This window comes from Genypterus blacodes, unplaced genomic scaffold (genome assembly GCF_046128005.1).
Source record: "Genypterus blacodes isolate CSIRO-AG114 ecotype Tasmania unplaced genomic scaffold, CSIRO-AGI_Gbla_v1 ptg000044l_1, whole genome shotgun sequence".
In the NCBI taxonomy this organism is placed as follows: domain Eukaryota; kingdom Metazoa; phylum Chordata; class Actinopteri; order Ophidiiformes; family Ophidiidae; genus Genypterus; species Genypterus blacodes.
Genome location: NW_027466857.1, coordinates 7,667,251 through 7,686,909, shown reverse-complemented (window position 1 = coordinate 7,686,909; position 19,659 = coordinate 7,667,251). Strand labels below are relative to the sequence as shown.

Below are 19,659 nucleotides of genomic sequence, written 5' to 3'. Positions count from 1 at the left end.
TGGAAGGGGCGTCGAGAAGGGGAGAGAAGCAAGCTGTTAGCCGAGTAAATAGATGCGAGTATTACTGTTTGCAACTCACGGAAGGATCTCTCACTTTTTCACTAGATACTTAAGAGAAAGTCTAAGAGTTTGGGCACTTGGAAACAACTGACAGTGATGGGTATGTTGCGGGGAAAAAGCACAAAGTTGAAAACACGGCTACCTCCTACAAAGACATAACGCGCATCACGGTGCTATAGAGTTCAGGCTTTCTTGGCAAGGGGAATGCAGATACTGAGATGAATGTTGAGCCTCCATCTTAGGCAGGACACGTATCGGAGGTGCGTGCGCGGCTACACCGTCACAATAGAGAGTATGTGTCGGCCATTCTACTTGCTACAAATGTTCCCAATGCGCCGCCATTGTACTCATTTGGCAGTCTCCATGCTCTAAATTGCATCAGATTACAAGCCCACGGTGGTAAACTCTCCTCAGTGGGTAGCGTTGTCCTCTGCAGGGTGGGATGGGGGCAAAAACGTTTGTTGGGGGACACATAAATCCAGTTGTGCTCCAAGATGTCAGCCTCTGCATTAGCATTAACTGCACTATCCACATTAACCCAGTTAGTTTCTTAATTAGCATTTCTGGACATTTTATTCTTGGCCTGCTGTTACTCAAAACCCTTGAGAGCAGGTGAAAGAGGCCTCAACGCAATCTCTACATGAGGCAGCCTACTATTAGCGAGGATGTATCTGCATTCTGTTGTCGTTTACAACACTGCTGCGTGCGTGTTATTGCTTTTAGGTAAGCCGGGGTGCGGCGCCGCTCTTTTATCAATGCAAGCAGGTGTGGGATGCAGGTTGGTGGAGGTATCGAGCAGTAGAACAATCTATATCAGTCATTAAAATGCAAATGTGTTTGCCGCGTCTAGCTTTGATGCTGCTCTAATAACAAGCAGTGGGGAACAATCATGAATCAAACTTGTGTAGTGACCCATTGAACGCACGCCAACGCCACGCAATGAAACAAGAGCTGAAATAAGAGCAGCTCCAGCAGTTTAAAACAAAACCCTCTGTCTGTCTGTCTGAAAACACGAGACAGAGAATTGAGCAACAAGGAACGATGCTGGAACGTTTCCAGATGCATTTCAAGGCAAACCTACATCCCGCAGCCTCATTGAAAATCGGGCAAAGTGCATTCCTCCATTCGTGTAAAATGACAGACAGGAATTACCGGTGCCAGTATGGAATATTAAAATGGTTTGGTTATTTCTATATCACCCAAAGTCTTGCGCAATCTCACTGAATCTAATCAAGCTGAATTCAATCAAAATGGGACTTCTTGAATCAAAGAAATCGCATCTGTGAGATGAGTCTCTATATCAAGCCCTAAATTACAACTTGCAGCATATGGTGTTCAGGATTGTGTCTGCATTGTGATTGGACATCAGCTCCAGGTGAAGGTACTCATTTATAGCGAGCAACAACACCTGAATCACAATCATTTTACGAGTGAGAATGTGGGAGGACGAGGTGAGGTGACGAGATTTCCCCCTGGCTGAAGACTGAGACTGACATCCCGTCGCAAAGCGAGTCAAATGTACGTCCGTATGTCGTCTGGCATCGCAATGCTTCTTGCATGGATGCATTCACATGTTTATCCTTATCTAACACATTTCAAAAACAGTGTAAACACGGCCTTAATATTAAATCCTCTGCTTAAAAGATGCTCATGTAAATTCAAATATTCCCTTTTGACCTTGCTTGATAAAAAAAAGTGCTATTCCCGCGGCGCATCTCTCATTTATATTCTATGGATACCATTTTTAACATCTACTTTAAGCAATATTTGTGAACAATTCCACCCCCCTGACACTTGCATCAAATAAAAAGTATTTTCTTCTCCCAGACTACCTTGTAATTACTCCAGACGTACATCATGTTAAAGGCTAAAGATGTTCACAGAATGCTGTCTGGTTGCACTCCAGCACATTAACTTTAATCGGGCCATCCTCCTTCAAAGATTTGTTAGATTTCTGGTGGCTTTCTCTACGATAAAATGTCATTATGATGGACAGAGAAGAAGCAACCTTAGGGGAAACAACCTTAATTCATCTGCGATGTGTCATTAAGCACCTAATTGACCACGACACCTCTATTGACTAGTAATGTGTGAACATGTGAAACCTTCATAAATAACCACGCAAAGCAGATGAGCATAAAAGACGGAAATGATAGTTCAGCCCCTCATTCAGGGCCAATTAGAGAAATATGTTGTTTCGGCAGACATCAAAAGAACAAATTGAATTCAGACCATCAGAAGTATTCAAGCAGCGAGCCATTAGCTGTATGAATTTGCTTATTTTCAATAATGCAAGTTTAAACTTAAAGCAGGGGATAAAATCACAGACCATCAGCAGGGGAATAAACATGGGGATTAATAATCAGATTACTGTCAACAAGTGGTACAAACAACAAATTTGCTCATCACTAATAATTGCCATGTTGGTGCCCTCGTGTCTTCCCAAGAAATGAAGTGCCAATAACTGCGGTGGGGCCTTGGGGAATTTGCATAGTGACATAAATCCACGCGGGGCTCAGTGCAGAATATCTACACACACACACACACACACACACACACACACAATCTCTCCCGCCCGGAATCTTGAAAAGAGTTAGCGATCCCCTTTAGAGCTCAGTCAATCTGAGAGAAAGGGATAAAGGGAAGAAAGGAGACGGGCGGCGTGAGACAGGGAAGGAGAGAAGGAAGTAATGGAAGGGAAGGGCGAGGGGAGACAGAGAAGAAGAGAGGGAGAGGTCCTCATCTTGCGCAAATTGTATCATCTCTGTAAAAGCGGGCCGAAAGAAAGATATGAGCATTACGACTAATCTCCAATCCACACCTTGAAAGGAAGTCTGACTTTCATATGCCACTGACAAGCTCCCTCTAGTGATCTCCTGGATGACAAAAGTGCTCAGGGAGCAGATTACATATTGTATTTACCGCGCTGGCTTTTATGGCGTGACTGTGCAAACTAAATCTACCGTACAGGATCTACTTTCACTGATTGTAATGTATTCCATTTCATTTATATCACACGAACGAGCATTCGAGTTAATATAGCTTCGGAAAATGAGCTTTGTTTCGTGTGACGTTATGGCAACTGCTAAACTGTAAAATTAAAATTAATCTCAGAAAGGATTAGAACGTCTGATCAGCTGTGCATTAGAGGGAAATGCCCTGTTTAAAACACAACGCGACTTCTGTTTCAGATCCAGATCTAATAAGCTTAAAGGTAAGTATAGGGCTTAGTATTCATTTGTGGATAGAGGGGCCCGTTCTGTACATAGTTCACTTGTAATATGATAAGGAGATATTGTTGGGGGATTAGGTTATCTCCCAGGAGATCTATTAGTGGATAAGTCCTACTGGCTGTCTTATGAATCATTACCTTACTGGTTACAATCTGATCTACGCATGCTCTCCCTCAAACTCCCGACACTGCTGATGCACGAATGCCAACACACACAAACACACACAGAGAGATCAGTTAACGACTTAAAAAAAAACCTCAACATTTTGGACTGAGCAAAAAGCTGTGCAACTGAAAGATCACTTGGGGGGTCATTGAGCCTGGGTGAAAAAGAAAAGACGCGGGGAATGGCTGGATTGCAGACCTGTGTTTACAGCACAGCGGGGCATGTTCACTGGCCTGAGCGGGGTGATAACCAGAGAGGAAGGGAACAGATGCCGAATCTGTTGGAAAACCTTCAATAACGGCGGCAGTGACATTAAATAACACAGGGACTAATCCTCTTCATGGGGGATACGCCAGGACTCAAACTGCTTCAAACAGAGTGCTTTTTGGCTATTAAACGCAATAAGCAAAGTGAAGGGTTTTAACTGGAAGTGACGACTCAATCAGGTGGAAATTTAGTGAGGAAAGCACTTATTAACACATTTGCATGATACGTCATCAGTCTAAATTCAGCTTGAAGATCCAGTGACAAAGTCCTGATTATGATATTTAGTTGGAAACACATGGAATACAAAAAAAATCGGAAAACGGCGTTTGTGGTCAGAGCCTAAGGGTGGAGTGTGTGAACCTGTTAAAAATCTATTAGAGGCCAATAAAGATGCTGAGGAGAGAAGGTTTGGGATATTTCAGGTCAGCCTCGGAGGTTAATTGCAGAATCGTGTGTCTGGTCAGCGAGGGGATCACGGCGCAGAGCCAATACTGGAGGCAGGGGACCAAGGGGGGGGGGGGGGGGGGGGGGGGGGGGGGAGAGTGAGGACTGGGTTCTGTAGATTAGAGCCGCTGATGGGAGACGCACAGAGAGAAAGGGAGAGAGAGACAGAGAGAAAGAGAGGGAGGGAGAGATGGACCCATAGTGCAACACTTTTGCGAGGCCGCCCGATGCTAAGTGGGTTTAGATATATACGCTTAGTGTGCTTGAGAGTGGCTACGTGTAGAAAACAACGCAATTGAAGCGAGCCCTCCTGACATTTAAAGTGCAGGGTGTGGCCTCACATTGGGGTCCAGTGGACATAAATAAAAACGTTGACTGTCAATAAAATAATATAAAATACAATAAAACCTCCATTACCTAGTTTAAGACGTAAAGAAACCCTTTTGGTGTTTGTGTGCGTGTGTGTCGTCGAGGACACACTGTCATCTGCACCGCCCCCCCCCCCACACACACACACACACACACCTCCAACCCGCCCCCTTTACAACCAAAGTAATTAAGGAGAATGTGCTGAACAGAGGAGACAAACTGAATGAAGTCCTGCTTAATCACAGCCATGAAAAACCCCCAAAGAAACTTCCAGTTGACAATAAAACCACTCCCTTTTCATGTCGCACAACTGAACAAACATCATAAAGCAGATTGGTTATGAAAATGTGTTTACTTTGTGCTTTATGAAGGTTAAATGCATACGTAGGCTATATAAGCGGTTGCGGAGCGGTGATAAATATTTGGCTGTCAGTTCAGATGTACGGTGGCAAGACACAGCCCTCCTGTGGGCATCGCTCCACATCCCTCTACCCGCCATCACACCAGCACCATTTCACAACTTGTTCTACATCTCTGACACATACGCACACACACACACGCGCGCGCAGTGTCCCTCATCACCTTGCTGAGAGATGAATGAGAGTGCCATTGTCCTCAATCATTTTAATCACTTCAATGGAAAATGCCTCATTCACGCCATCAGTCTGCACTACTGCCTTGCAGCTATCTCACACACACATACACATGTCCCTACACTCCGTAAAACACTTGCTTGACACACACACACACACACACACACCAACACAAATACCAACCGTCATCTCATTGTCCTGCAGTCCAAAGTCATGCAACAGTGGTACATTGCTTCAATCCCAAACATGTGTTTATGAGGATTAGATGATATCAGTATTATATTATCTCAGTAATACAAATACTGAGAAAAGGTCGCGGCAGAAACCAAAAGGTGGCAGAGGAGCTTACAGAGACAATTTAAGTGTTGTTCATTTCCCCCTGGTAAAGGTCATGTTAGTACAAACTGATTCAAAATGCATCGCTTTAGTAAACTCAAACTTTATTGGAGGAACCCTTTCATTGTCAGCCTTAATGCATTTTTTAATATAAAAATGTGGAAATTCATTTGAAATGTAATATTTATAGCCAGTAGTAAGAGTACTATCACCATTGTTGCATTCTCCTTCAAACTGACAAATTCCTTTAACTAATTCACTTAAAAGTCCTCGGAGCTTCCCATTTGCAGCTGAATAGAAATAATAATCCGAAGTGGTTTAAAAATTCAGTCGCCTGTCATACATCTGTGGAGAAGTATCATTCTAAAATAGCATAGCAATCATAGCGTTTAAAGGGTTGAAAATGCTTCAAAAAACTCCAAAAAACACTTAAAATAGCAAACCTCTGAAATCAAACCTGGCCCTAATCATCTCAATGACGCTGTGACTTTGATTACGCCGCGTTTGTTGTAACAAAAAACTTTCAGCAGGTACATTTATGTGCAGTGGATGATGTCACACCACAGACTGCAGCCTGTCCCTTTAGTTATCACCTGTTCCCACCCACACTTCTGTAGATGTGTGCTTTCACACCCCTGTCAGCAACGCCACGCAGAACATCAGGACGCGGTTGGAGAGAAATGTGTGCCTGAATCTGCATTACAGCTGGCATCTAGTTAGTGTTAGTGAGTTAGTGTGGGAAAAATAATAATAACAAAAATAAAATTGATACCGTGGGCTCGTGGGGAAAAGGGGGGGGGGGGGGGGGGGGGGTGAGATCTAATTTTTTCAAACAATCAAAACAGAAATCTTGCAATGTGGAACTTCTTTCATGAAGTGGCTTTAAAGTAAAAAAAAACGTTTTCCGTTGATTTCTGCATTTTGCTGGGAAATAGCAGATAAAAATAAATTTCACATTACTTTCTTAGAACTTCCGTGAAGGTGTAGATTTTCTGAATTACAGTTAATGTATAGATTAAGGAACATTTTATAGAGGCGCATTTGGGTGTACTAATGCAGGGATACAGTGATGTGTTTTACATCGTTTACAGCATTACTGTGTGGGTTTACAACAGAGATAGCATAACAGTAACAGCTTGTTTACTTCCACCTTCTCCCACCGATATATCTATACCAGGTATACGCTGTCACTGTTTTCTTTAATTTAATTCTGGGACTCAAACCTGCAAAACCTCTCCTCCTCATTCGGCAGCTTTTTATAGCGACTTGAGAATTGCACTTGTGTTTTTTCTTACCACCTCCAATCAAAAGCCAACGTTTTCAAAATTAATTTATGCATTTGCAAGGAACACTTCATAAGGTAACGATTAAAGATGAGACATCCTGCATACAGTATGCAAATAATCTCTTAGCACAAATTGCAAAAGGTAAAAGAGAGGTGAGAACATTTCTGTAACCATTCCATGTCCTGGTCCTTTGCACGGTTACCCTTCAAAGCTGTGGCCTAGAAGTATAAAACAGAAGCAACGGACAGACCGAGAGGTATAAGGTGTCCTGGGTTTCGACCAATGTTCTTAAGCTGGGATGGAAAGCTGCAAGGCATCAAGGCAAAAAGCCAAAGGATCAACCATAAGTCTTCATCACAGCAAGTCAATTCAAGGTCAGCCGCTGGTTCAGGTAGCAGATGTGCCTCACACATCCATGCAGCTGTGAAATGGCAGAGCACAGCCTCACCTATAGTATCTCTGTGCAAGTTTGCGAGAGAGTGTCACGGAGAGACAAAGACAGACAGAGGCAAATGGCTAATGGCGAGCGGGGGAGGGGAGAATATGATGTGTGTACAGTGAAGTGCTGTGTTTCTCTGGGTGTCACTGCATCCACCAGAGGTGCCTCCCAGCAGCCAACTGGCTCTTAGCATGTTGTGACGCCCATGGATGAGCCGTAATCACCGCAACCACTAGTGCTTCTGGAGGTCACCTATGTGGCTAATTGGAGGTTAATCGTCAATAAAAACCCACACAGGCATAACAGTTGCTTTGACTCTCAGTATATTAGCTCTGTCAGTAAGGGCTATAATAAGAGTAGCAAATACTCCATTTGCTGTGACATCCCTGACTCAAGCGTCGCCTGATGCTTAATGAGACTATCACCATACAACACATGTTGTAAAGGGCACGGAACAACACTCAAGGACCAACATGGGTGCAACCGGTATCAAAATACAATGTAAAAATCTGCTGTAAGAGACGCACCGATGCAGCAAAAGGCAATACTAAGCAATAACTAATTCAAGTGTCATGATTCTGTGATTGCACTGAACCTATTGAAAGACATGACAGCTGGGAGCAAGCAATTGATTGGATGTATTGATGGAGCAGAAAATGATTGCCTGGGTACAGTATAGGAACAGAGCTGGAGCCTGACACGTGGCCTTGTGTACTCGGGTGTTTGTTGCTAAATCTTCTGGTACAAAACAAGCCACTTGTCGCTGTTAATAATATGAGAAAAGAGAACAAAACTATCGCCATCAATGGTTAAGACAATATACCCGTTGTTAGTTTGAAGAAGTTACTTTATACCCCTTGAAATGATCAAGGTCTCCTCAATCCCCCCCAAAAAGAATCAACAATGGCAGTTATTTTTTGAGTGCTTGAACAAAGAGAGTGGGTGTGGAGTTACAAGCCTCTCAGCACATGTTATCAACAAAGAATAGCCCGTAAAAGCTCAAGTTCAACAGCGAGTTTTGACAATTCTGTCTGGGCCTTGACTGGCAGCGAACGCCAGCCAATCCCAATTTAAAAAGCGACGCGGAAAAACAAAGCCTGTCAGAATGAGTTGGAGAGATGTCTAGCGGGAGCCACATGTGGCGCGAGACAGAACGAGCCCAGGAGGAGGAGGAGGAGGGGAAGAGATAGAGGGGAAGCGAGAGGGAGGGGGAGAGAGGGAGGCGCAGAGAGAGAGAGAGAGAGAGAGTGAGAGACAGAAATGTTCCCTCTCGCCACGACTCTGTCCCCGAGACACACATCATGCTGCTCCCCCCACAGTGGGTGACTCTGACAGGATACTGTCTGTGCAGCGTCCTCCCTGCGTGATTGATGAGCCTCATTTTGCCAATTAATGGAGAATCCCCTGTTGACTACCATCAGATTGCCGTTTGTAACTGTTAGTGTTTCTGACTGTCACAGATTCATTTTAATTAGAGATCGCTTTTTCTCCTCCGACTTTTCTCCTTGTGCCTCAGTGTGCACAGTGACGTGCCATTGTCTTATTTGCCATCGTTCATCTATCCCATAAGTGCACGGCGTCAACAGTTGATGACCAAATCTTCTCGCAGGAGTGAAATCTAATGTCGACCATCTACCGTATCTGATAATCAATTAGTAAACGTGAGGCAATTATTGCAGTGGATTTGCATAATGAAGCGCCTAATTGCTCCAAAGCGTGCAAATGCAGTCGATAAGTTGGGATAATCGTTTGTGGGGCCACAAATATGAGCAGCTGTAAGAGATAGCCTGCAGAAACAGTGCGCTGTCAGTGGATCGGAAGGATATCCACCAAGGAACTAACTTAAGAAAATTGACGCAGAGCCCACAAGCAAACAACACACAACAAGCAAACATATTCCCTCGACAGCATCAGCAAGAAAGGAATAGGGAATGAGGAGGAAGTAGTGGGCATTAGTTTGATTTACATTTTTACAGAGGCTTTCATCTGGCACACACAGCAACTTTGCCTAATGATGTTCAGGACTTTTCATCAAGGAGCTTTCCTCAGCCTTTGGGGTGCTGCCCTGTAGCACAACAAATGGTGCTGCTAGGTGAAATACTGGTCTGCAGAGGAATGTAGAAATGTCCAGTCGGTACATCATTTACCCGCTTAAAGTCCTTCCCACCCAATTCATTTTACAATTAAAGCATGACAAATCACCGTGTGTTCAGATATTTTTCCGGAGACTTGTGGCCACAGAAACAGAAACAGCATACTGTGTGTGTGTGAGTCAGCCCACATTTCCCTGTGATTCCACCTGTGTTACTTACCTCAAAGCCATTACTATTGTGGAGTCATACGCTGAAACATGGCATAAACCCTCAGTGCCTAATATTTACCAGAGAAATAACTCCAGTCACGTTTCCCTTCCACTTGCATTTGATAGAATAATTTCCCAACAATGGGCCTGCCATTCTCAGGGATTTCATTAAAACATCAAATGAAAGTGAAATCATGAGCCATGACGGCAGAGAGAGGGGATGGCTAAGCAGAGGAGCGTGGCTGGTGTCTACTGCGGGATTAGAGCTCAGCAACAAGTGCTCAAGGGGGGCTTTGCATCAAACCCAGGAGCCCATGACAAATGAGGACGGCTAGGCCTCTGTCTATTACCCCGCGCTAAGCCCGGGCCTTTTGGGGAAGTAATGAGGTGCAGATTGGTGCTGCTGCCACCCGGTCCTTGGCCCTATGTTCTATGGAACAGCAATAATCAGCGATCTGGGCGGATAGGGACAAAGCTTTGCGCACCTGAGCGGACGATATAAAACAGATTAACAAAAACATAATTTCAGGAAAACATTTTAGTTGTGCACATTACTGATAAATACACAGTGCATCTATCTGCACTGCACCTATGCACTGCTATGTACCACTGCACCTTATGCCTGTCTGCAGCAGGAATGTGTAATACCAAGCAGTTTAGAGTGCAGGGGAGCAGGCCGGAATCCCAACAGGACAGCGTCAATCCCAAAGGACAGCCTACAAGACTGGCAGGGCATGGAGGCTTTATAAGTGGAATATGACAGTTGTTCACCCAGGAGGGAAGGGGTAGATCCAGGGTACTTCATGGGTGTACCTCCTGTACTACATCCCAACATAGTCTCTTGCCCCTGGGAGCTAGAGGCCAGGCAGTCTGTCAGCAAGCTTGCTCTGCTGGTTAATAGAGCTGCCACATCAGGCCTGGTGTCACAGCCTAACAAGATACTGATTGGGGAACTTCTAGGGAATTCACTCATATGACCAGAGGGCACTGAGAACCCTGTCTGTCTGTGAAGACGACCAACGACAGTCATGGAAATGGCAACATGAAATTTCCTGGTGGTACAAACTAGTACACGTGTATTCTATGAAATCTGCCACTTGATTTTTTTTTATACTTCATCAGACTGTTATATATTGCTGATGTGTCTCCCCTGTGGTTATTTTCCCCCTGAAAGTTACAGAGCTGTCAGAGGCAAATCCTCAAATGCAGCTGATTCACTGACATTTACAGTTTTAATACGAATGGGATTTTTTGGCAGATCGGTGGGGAAGATTCATGTCAATGAAAGTCACAATAGTCACCGAGGTGACGCAGTCACATGTTCTGGAGGTAATTGGGACTTTGAAAAATGTAATCACATAACAAAACTACCATTTTTGTGATTTTTGTAAAGTTTTTCATTAAACAAACGAAGAAATGTAGGGATGAGAGGAATTATACCGACTAAGCTCATGAGGTTTCAGTTGCAAAGAATGCATCTGTGACCACCGAGCCAACAGGACACACCCAAGAAAATCTATATTGAGCAATGACCTGGTGCACTGGCATCTCGACTACACCGTAAAAAAAAATACGTTTCTATGCAGTAAGTGTTCTAAAGATGCAAGTACAAATATTAGTCATTTGTACTGTTGTCAATTTAATTAACTCAAAGTGCAACAATGCTAGGTCATGCCTGCTTAAAATAATTAAAAGTACTTGAGTGAGGACTACACATTAGAGGGAGTCAGACAAAATCCGTGATAGGACAGCATCAGCCCAAATGTAAAAAATACGCATATTTACGCATATTTACTCAAAGGTACATGCATATAGAAGTATAATAATCATACTGTCTTGTCACTAAGGGTGAGAGATGTGGACACAGACTTCAGCTCAGGGGAAAAAGGGTCCGTTTTAATTACCTCCAACACTTTACACTGGATTTCAGTAATCTGGATAATTAAAAGGCTCCATACGTTATTTGTGCTTCAATTAATTGGCCTCACACTTTACAGTGAATTTCATTAGTATGGGAAAACACTTTGGTTAGGGTTGAAGGAGGGTGATTTAGAGCATGTTTGTGTGGAAATGGGGTTAGTGTGGGATGTTTGTGCTTCTATCAAAGTATCTCTGCGTTCGGGAATATTACACGGTGATACTCTGAGTGCCACTGGCATGTTTTATCCTAGTTTTGTGTAAACAAAAATACACAAATTAAGATTATGATACTGTAAATAAACTTTAACTTTTAATTCAAACACCCATAGGTACATTGAAGCGGGAGAAGATCACCAAACGACCAGGCTGGGCTTTAACTAGCAATGTTTTCTGAGGTTCAATCTCAGCAGCCTGCTAAATAGTTGTTTCTCTGAAATAAACATTAATCTGACTTTAAGTGCCTGCTGCCAATACAAGCAGATACTGCACCTGTACACAAACCTGCCTGAAGCCAACAAACTATTGCTAACAAGGGCCATCCATAAACACAGAGTAGAGAAGCTCTTCCTTTGAGGTAAATCAAGCAGGTTTCTCTGAGAACAACGGAAAGGTGGTGCCTTTATAAACGCATCCGTTCCCTTCCGGCTGCAAAGACGCCATTACAGGTCAGACTCGGTGTGTGTGTGTGTGTGTGTTTGTGTGTGTGTGTGTGTGAGGCCTGAAGGACAAATATAAGCAATTTAAATTTCAGGGCAGCCGTGGACCTGAGGATGTCACCTTTGCAAATTTGACAATGTTCACCAAATACACCGCATTACATCACACTATGAATACAGAAAAGAAGAAAACGTACAAAATGTCCCTGTTAAACAGAGACGTTACAGTGATGGAAGAAATTTGGCAAAGGAGGCCAAAGTCACTTACCACTTTGTCTATGTACCATAATTACAAGAAAATCTAATTTGCTATTTCTCGGGTAATTTAGCATGATGTCTACCATAGGAAGACATCTCCCCTGTGGTCAGATGATAGGTCCTTGTCACTCACGGTGTGGGGAGGAATGATACATTCTAATTTTGCCTTAAGGCCTTCTGGGAAATAAAAGGTTAAGCTAAATATCAGCAGGTTGAGTTAAGTCATTGAGTACAGCGGGGGAGATGAATTCGACACGTGCAGACATCCATCAAGGTTCAATCCAGCCTCTTATCGTCCGCATCGAGCCACCTTACTGCCATTAATATTCTAGTATGCAGAGTCCTGCCCAACATCCCTCCCTCCCATCTCTACTCTGTCATATGCAGCAGCGCACACACCGCGAGGAGGGGGGGCGGGGTTGAAATAGGGCTCTCTGGGGGCCCATGCCTCAACTCTACAGCCTTTGTGGACTCCTATTACTTCTGACAGATAGAGATCACTAAACTGCTGAACAAACATCCCATTCAGTCATTTGCATATATTATCGTAATGGCAAAAGAAAAACGCATCAATAAAACTAAATGAAGTGCCGCCACAAGATCTACTTTCTCTGGCTTTCCTGCCTTCTTTCTTATACTTTGGGAGAGGTAATCACAGAGACAAACTGATAAAGGCGACGGGCTATTCAAAACTCATTTGCGCTGCAATCGTTCCTGGCTTTTAATGAGCAAAAAAACTGACATTTCTGAAGTCTAAAGTAATTTGTCACACTCATCATGTAGAGAAATATAAGTTATTGTTGAAGTTTGAATTAAAATGCAGCTTTGGGCTACACATTACATTAAAAACACCTTGCAGTGACCATGGCCTCCGAAATTAATCTCGGGAAAAAGAAAACAAGAGCCACTGTGGAACAGAGGAACAAACTCACCCACACGTTTGCTGTAAAGTGCTCACACACGTACACACGCACGCAAGCACACACGCGCGCAGACACACACAGATTTATCACAGTACCCAACAGTCAAGACGAGAGAGCTTCACTTAACTTTTCAGGGTTGCTCAAGCATCAAACCTTGACTTTTGTAGTTGTTGTTGTTCTTCCATCTGTCATGCTTCAAGGAACCAAACATCCTTTTTAATCCAAAATAAAAGTTTAAAAATGTATGTCTGCCCTCGCTCAGCTATCTTATTTGTATCACAATGTCAACCCCAAATATATAGTTCTGTATTTCACACAGTCATTGCTCGAACTCTGAAACTGATTAGAGTGCCGCCTAAGCTCACAGCAAACGCTGCTACTCAAAAGCTCAGTAAATCAAGTATTGTCTCCAATTTCTATCTCTTTCTCTCTGTGTTTGCTCCGTGTGTACGTGGTTTCATTTTCATCTCCTTACTTGCACAAAAACATCCCCAACACCTGATATCTTTGCAGCTATAAAATGGTGGAACATATTGTCCTGCGCAACAGACTTTAGACTGCGACACACGCACACAAACACACACAAAGGTATCAAGCAAATTGTAATTGCATCCCTTCAAGTGTCCGATTAAATCATCAAGAAGAGACCCGAAGGTTCAAACAGCTGTGATACTTAAGTGCAGACAAAACTCTTTTGTGTCGGAGCGATGCTGAAACAGGGTTTTCACATGTTGCCGTTTTGATTAGACTCTTAATTGTAACCACTTATTGTCCTTAGATGATAAAATGCAGAACAAATGCAACGGGAAATAATTGGGGGACCGCTCATGCATCCCTTTTGGTTTAATTTTGTTTTTGAATTGAATCTGCATTCCAAAAATAAAATGGTTTCCAATTTCTAAGTAAATAACTATTCACCCATTTCCGTCGAGCTCTCATTATCCCAGACGAATGGAACAAAATACAAACAGGGAATCAAACGTATCTGCCATTTACCGATTCCCACAGTGCTGCTTACTCTTCAAATAAGGCGCAGACCAAAATAGATCTCTCCGAATTCAACCGGGGCTGCTTTCCTGGATGTTAAAACCCCGATCAGGTGAGGTGGGGGCTGGCTGGCTGGAGGGAGGGAGGGAGGAGGAAGTGGGGTGTTTCAGGTCATGGCCAGGCACCTTCTCCCTTCGCCGTCTCCGGGGAGGAACCTCAGACAGTGAGGGAGAGCCGTGCTGCAGTATATCTACACTTCTCCATTTCCTCCCGCTCAAGCCTGTAGTTCTCGAAGGAGCCCGGGAATCAATAGTGACATAGGGGGGAAGAGCAGCTTTCTCGCCCGCCCACCCGCCCGCTCTTCCTCCGAGCGGCTGTCCGTGGAGGTCTCCGCCTCTCTTTTGATTTTCTTTTCTTTTTTTTAATTACACAAATTTAAGCGGCCATCTTTGACTGGGAGCAGACTGTTAATGTGTTGGAAGGCTATTACTCTTATGCCCACCGAAGTGCAAAATCAGCCTTCATAAATCTCAAGACAACGGGAAGCATAAATCAGGTGGAACGCTGTCTCACATCTGAGCACGGAGCATCCTCAAACACCTGTTTCTGTTAAATCGGTCTCGAGTAATTCTGCCTCTTCTTGATAATGCTAGAAACACACAAAAGTCTGACAGTCGCCTGCTTTGCTGATTATGATTATTTGTCCAAGATTCCCTCTGACTGAACTGATGACAGTTTATTTCCACCACTGATCCAGAGCATGACTCTACAGATGGAACACTTTTCAATGATCCTTTACAGCGACGACCCTTTCTCTCAAAAAGGGCATCCGAGAAAGTACAGAGACACGGCTAATTCAATTTGAGAGCACAGACGCTTCGGTTTAAGTGAAACGCTCTGTTATCGAAACAGGAGAGGTGCCAGGAGAGGCGATAGTGCACGGATGGCTCTGAGGAGAGGCTTGTGGCCGGTCAGGAGATGAAATCGGGGATAGGCGATAAGTTGGTATGAGGGGCTAGAGCCCCTATTAGAGTCCCCCAGGGGACAGGCAGTGCTGGCAGAGAGCAGTAAAAATAGCCACAGGCATGATTTCACTCTAGAGACCCAGGGAGGAGTGAAGAGGGAGATCTGATCAACATCTCACAGCAAGGCAGCCAGATCCATTCCCCCAGTTCCCTCGGGTGCCACCAATCACACCAAGAGACTTAAACTGCTTACCACTGCCAGGCAGAACACAAACAGCACACGGCTTCACTACAGCTGCGGACAACACGGTACACAGAATATCCTTACATGAGTGACAGGGTGGTGTGTGTTTACATATAAAACTATGCAGGGCGTCAACGACACACAATAAAGGATATGGACATCTTTTCCACAAACTTATCTTGCGGGTCGTCTGTTTTGGGGAAATTCTTGATGTCGTTTTCAAGCCTCTGGATGTGACGTTCCATGTTGCTCAAACTGCTGTTTAAGACCTCAGCAGGCACTGCAGAGAAAACACAAGGACAGAGTAGATCGGTTAATAGGTAATGACAATCAGATTCATTGCGGGCTCATTGAAAGCACTAAGAAATGTTAAGAACACACAGAATGGTGGACTTCCGGGCATACTGGACTTTTTTCATTCAGCAGTCGTTTACGTGTGGCCTAGAAACTTAGATGGTACACAGTGTGTGTGTGTGTGTGTGTGTGTGTGTGTGTGTGTCTATAGTGGCTCATTAATCAGTCTGTAATCACTGTTTACACTGTTGCAGCGGAATCCACAGTATTCAGATCAGCCCTTTCAAGTGGAGACTTCAAAGAGTCGACTGTGTCTTAAGGGATCAGACAGGACAGAAACGCTGGTGCGATACCATGTTTAGGTTGTTGTTAAGGGTTTAGACATATTGACGCATTCCCACAGACGTATGCATACGCGGACACACATTCAATCTTAGAAGAGGACACCGTAAAGAATGCATGCACCAGAAAAGCCTGTATGATAGTTTGGATTTGAATATGAGGAAATTTAGTTTTTTTTCTTTTCACCTGGGTTGGACAACATTTGCATAAAAGTGAAAAATAGTAAAATGCTCCCACAACACAAACATTTACTGACATTAATCAATGTCCCTGACTTTCCTTGAAACTTTTAATGGTGGGAACACAAACACAACTTTCTTGGTTAATAAATGGGTTCAGAAATAATCAATGACATCATCAATTTATAGTGTTATGTAGTGTTATTTGTATATCTAAAACACTATATCTACAGAAACTCTTATGCATATTCTGTATATGTCAGAAGTCTTTTGACAATGTAAAAAATCCAGAATGTGTTGGCTGATACAGATGGTGCGGAGGGTAATAAAGACAACTGAGCCAAAAAGGTGTGAGAAATAAAAACACTATATACACAATGGAGAACATGCATAGAAACACTGAGGCTTAATGATCTCCCCTGTCAGCGCTGTTCTGCATGGGCGACAGACGGTTTTGCCAGGTGCAAGGTGGAGCAGGTAGGAAGATGACTTTTCTTTGAGGTTATAGTTAATTTAGAGAGGTAATTGGAAAACATCAATGTTAAACCAACAAGTAGGGAAGGTCAAAGGTCATACCAAACATTTTTTGGGTAGCGTCGGAGGGGGATTCCACTTCTATCTATCTATCTATCTATCTATCTATAAGCGAACAGATGGGTGGGAGGAGGTGGGAGTGGAAATGTGAAACTTTTGATAACATATTTATAATTACTGTACTTACTTGTATAACCTTAATACTTTTTTAAGGTTACAAAAATCTGCTCCTTAAATGTCAATGACTCTGCTCTTTCTATTTCCAGGCTGAAGACACAAAGCGAAAGTAAACACGTCCGCCTGCATGAATGACGTTGTCCCTGAATCGCTGTGACATTGTTTTGACAGGTAATTGTAGGACTACCCTTGGGCTAATCAGGCTAATTTGGAAAACACTCGGAACAAACTGGTGTCTGAGATACAGCCAGGCACAAATGAATGAGTGAACTAATTATTAACATTTAACTTTAGGCAGATTATGAAGCAACAGCAAATGCAGTGTGCAGGGACCGGTCTGTCCTCTGGTCTTTGTGGTTTGCTTCAAACACTGACAGACAGACAGTCTTGGGCTACTGGCAATTTTATCTTTAATACCATTTTCCCATTTCTGCAAGGTTACAACATACACTGGCTGTAATTGAAGAGCTGAGGAGGTGGGGGTACAGTAATGGATAAGCCATCAAGAGATGAAGCCTTGGTGATGAGGGTCAACCTTGTCTTGCTTTAAAACAGTTCTATAGGTCAGAAATGCTCCTTTTCTCATTTTCTGACAATGAAATTGGGGGGGGGCGGCGGAGAGATCGGGGATCACATGCACTTCCAGCACATGTATAACAGTGACACCCTCTCAACACATACAGACAAACAAGAAGCCACAAAGGCAATCAGCGGCAAAATGCACCATATTTGTGAAGGTAAACACGGATACACAGATCGAAAAATGCACAAATTGCCGGATGTGTGTCGATCTCGAAAAACAAAGCTGTGGCGGCGAGGGGTGAAGTCGTTGTCAGTACAATATGCAGCTATCTGGCTGGCTGGCACAATCTTGCAACTGGGAGAGCCTCAATCCCTCAATCTCAACCCTCACAGAAGCCACTCCTGGGGATGACAGCGAGGAAACCACACTATCACATAGCCCCTTTCTCCACTGATGGGGCCTCTGAGATCCACACACATTCCCGTCATCATATCGGCCTCAATGACGGCGAAAGGGGGGGATGAGCAGTGAGAGGTGGGCAGACTGATAGAGGGGATGAAACAATTACAGTCGTATGAATGCATTACGCCTTGGGAAGGTGTTCATCATTTATTGTGGCTTACGGAAGCTACTTGTGGCGCAAGTGTCTGCGGTAACATCGGCCTCGCTAACCATGGTAACAGAGACCCGAGGGAACGACAATGATGTTACAAGGGAGCCATTTATAGGATCAGAACGAAAGCACTGGGATCAGAATACACAGTGGTGTTTACCTGGGAATTACTGCCCTGTGAGACGAGCTGCCATGTGACAAAGTACATGTGGTGCCTTTGGATTTAGGTTTTGTGTCCAAATACAAATTAGCTTCTTTTGTTGCTAATATAATCCCACAGCAAAATCGCCCCAAGGGAGAAGGGGAAAAGGGAAGCTACATTTGAAAGGTGTAGATCAGTGTATGTTTTTCAGAAATACATAAGTACATTCTGGGAATTCAGCTTCCACGGAGTGATGCGTTGATTCTTCTGGGATATCATTAGTAAAATTACCACAAACTAAATCTGTTATATTCAGGAGACAAAACATGGCAACAGTGCTATCTCCTGAATACACATTTGAAATGGATCAGAGGAGGAACAGAGGGGATAGAGGGGGTGGTGTGTTCCTTTTTCCTCACATAGATAGAGAGAGTGAGGGAGAGAGCGAGGATTTATGAAATGTGTGAAATTATCATAATGACTGCTGTCAGCAAAGCCTAACTGTCTTTCAATGACAAAAACTAAATCTCCAGCTATCTTCGCTTAGTTGTGCGCTCAATGTCTTTCCAGGTAACTTGCTTTTGAAGTTATCTGTTGTATTCTTTGGCTTGCACGCGCTTGTCAAGTAATAAAAATGACATGGGACAAGGACACGTCGCACGGGCCACAGAAAAGAGTCCGGGAAAGCCAAAGTCTATTTGAAAGACAAAGAAGTGCCTTTGCCTTGAGTAACACAGACGATGCTGGAAAACTCTCCTCTGGTCAACGTCTCCCGATTGTTGATATGATCTTTGTCGTACTGATGCCTGACACATTACTCATTCGCTCCAACAAGAGACAGACATAAAGTATTGTACTAAGCTTTGCCCATTTCCTTCAAATAAACTGCCAGAGAAAAATACTGTGCAACTCACGACACCAAATCATCTGCTGTAATGCGAAGATGTCAACGTTGTATTCAGTCATTTGTAGAAGGGGGGCAATTTTCATTTTGATTTATAGACAAATAATACCGATATTTCATTCAGTGCTCTTGCGTCGGCGCCAAAGGTTACAAAGGAAATAGAGATTTATTCTGAACATTGCTGCCACCATAGCATAAAGGATCAGGTTTTAAATAATCTACACACTTGTGCAAACAAAGACGAATGCAAAATAAAACCAACCAGAAGGTCGTTCATGAATGCATTCATCAACTTGCCGAAGAGCTTGAGTATGTGTTTTATCAGAGACGAGGGGAAGAACATATGTCAAGCGTTGTTTGGGTTGTTAAAAATAAGGAAAGTGTTCGCCTCCTCGCCCGACGCTACAAGCGTTTGGTGGGCTTTAATGGGCTTATCAGGCAAAACAGGACAGGCAGCTGACCACTGCCAATTAAAAAAAAAAGGGTAAAGCCAAACACGCAGAC

General features: G+C 43.6%; 1 protein-coding gene across 4 annotated transcripts in view; it reads right to left on the bottom strand.

The window, feature by feature from the left end:
- diaph2 (diaphanous-related formin 2) overlaps nt 1-19,659 on the bottom strand; it is a 326,344-nt gene that overhangs the window by 69,396 nt on the left and 237,289 nt on the right. For all 4 annotated transcript variants that reach the window (XM_076149017.1, XM_076149018.1, XM_076149020.1 and 1 more), the window contains one exon: nt 15,604-15,727. In XM_076149017.1, coding sequence (XP_076005132.1) covers nt 15,604-15,727 — 124 coding nt within the window. The remainder of the gene's footprint in view (nt 1-15,603; nt 15,728-19,659) is intronic.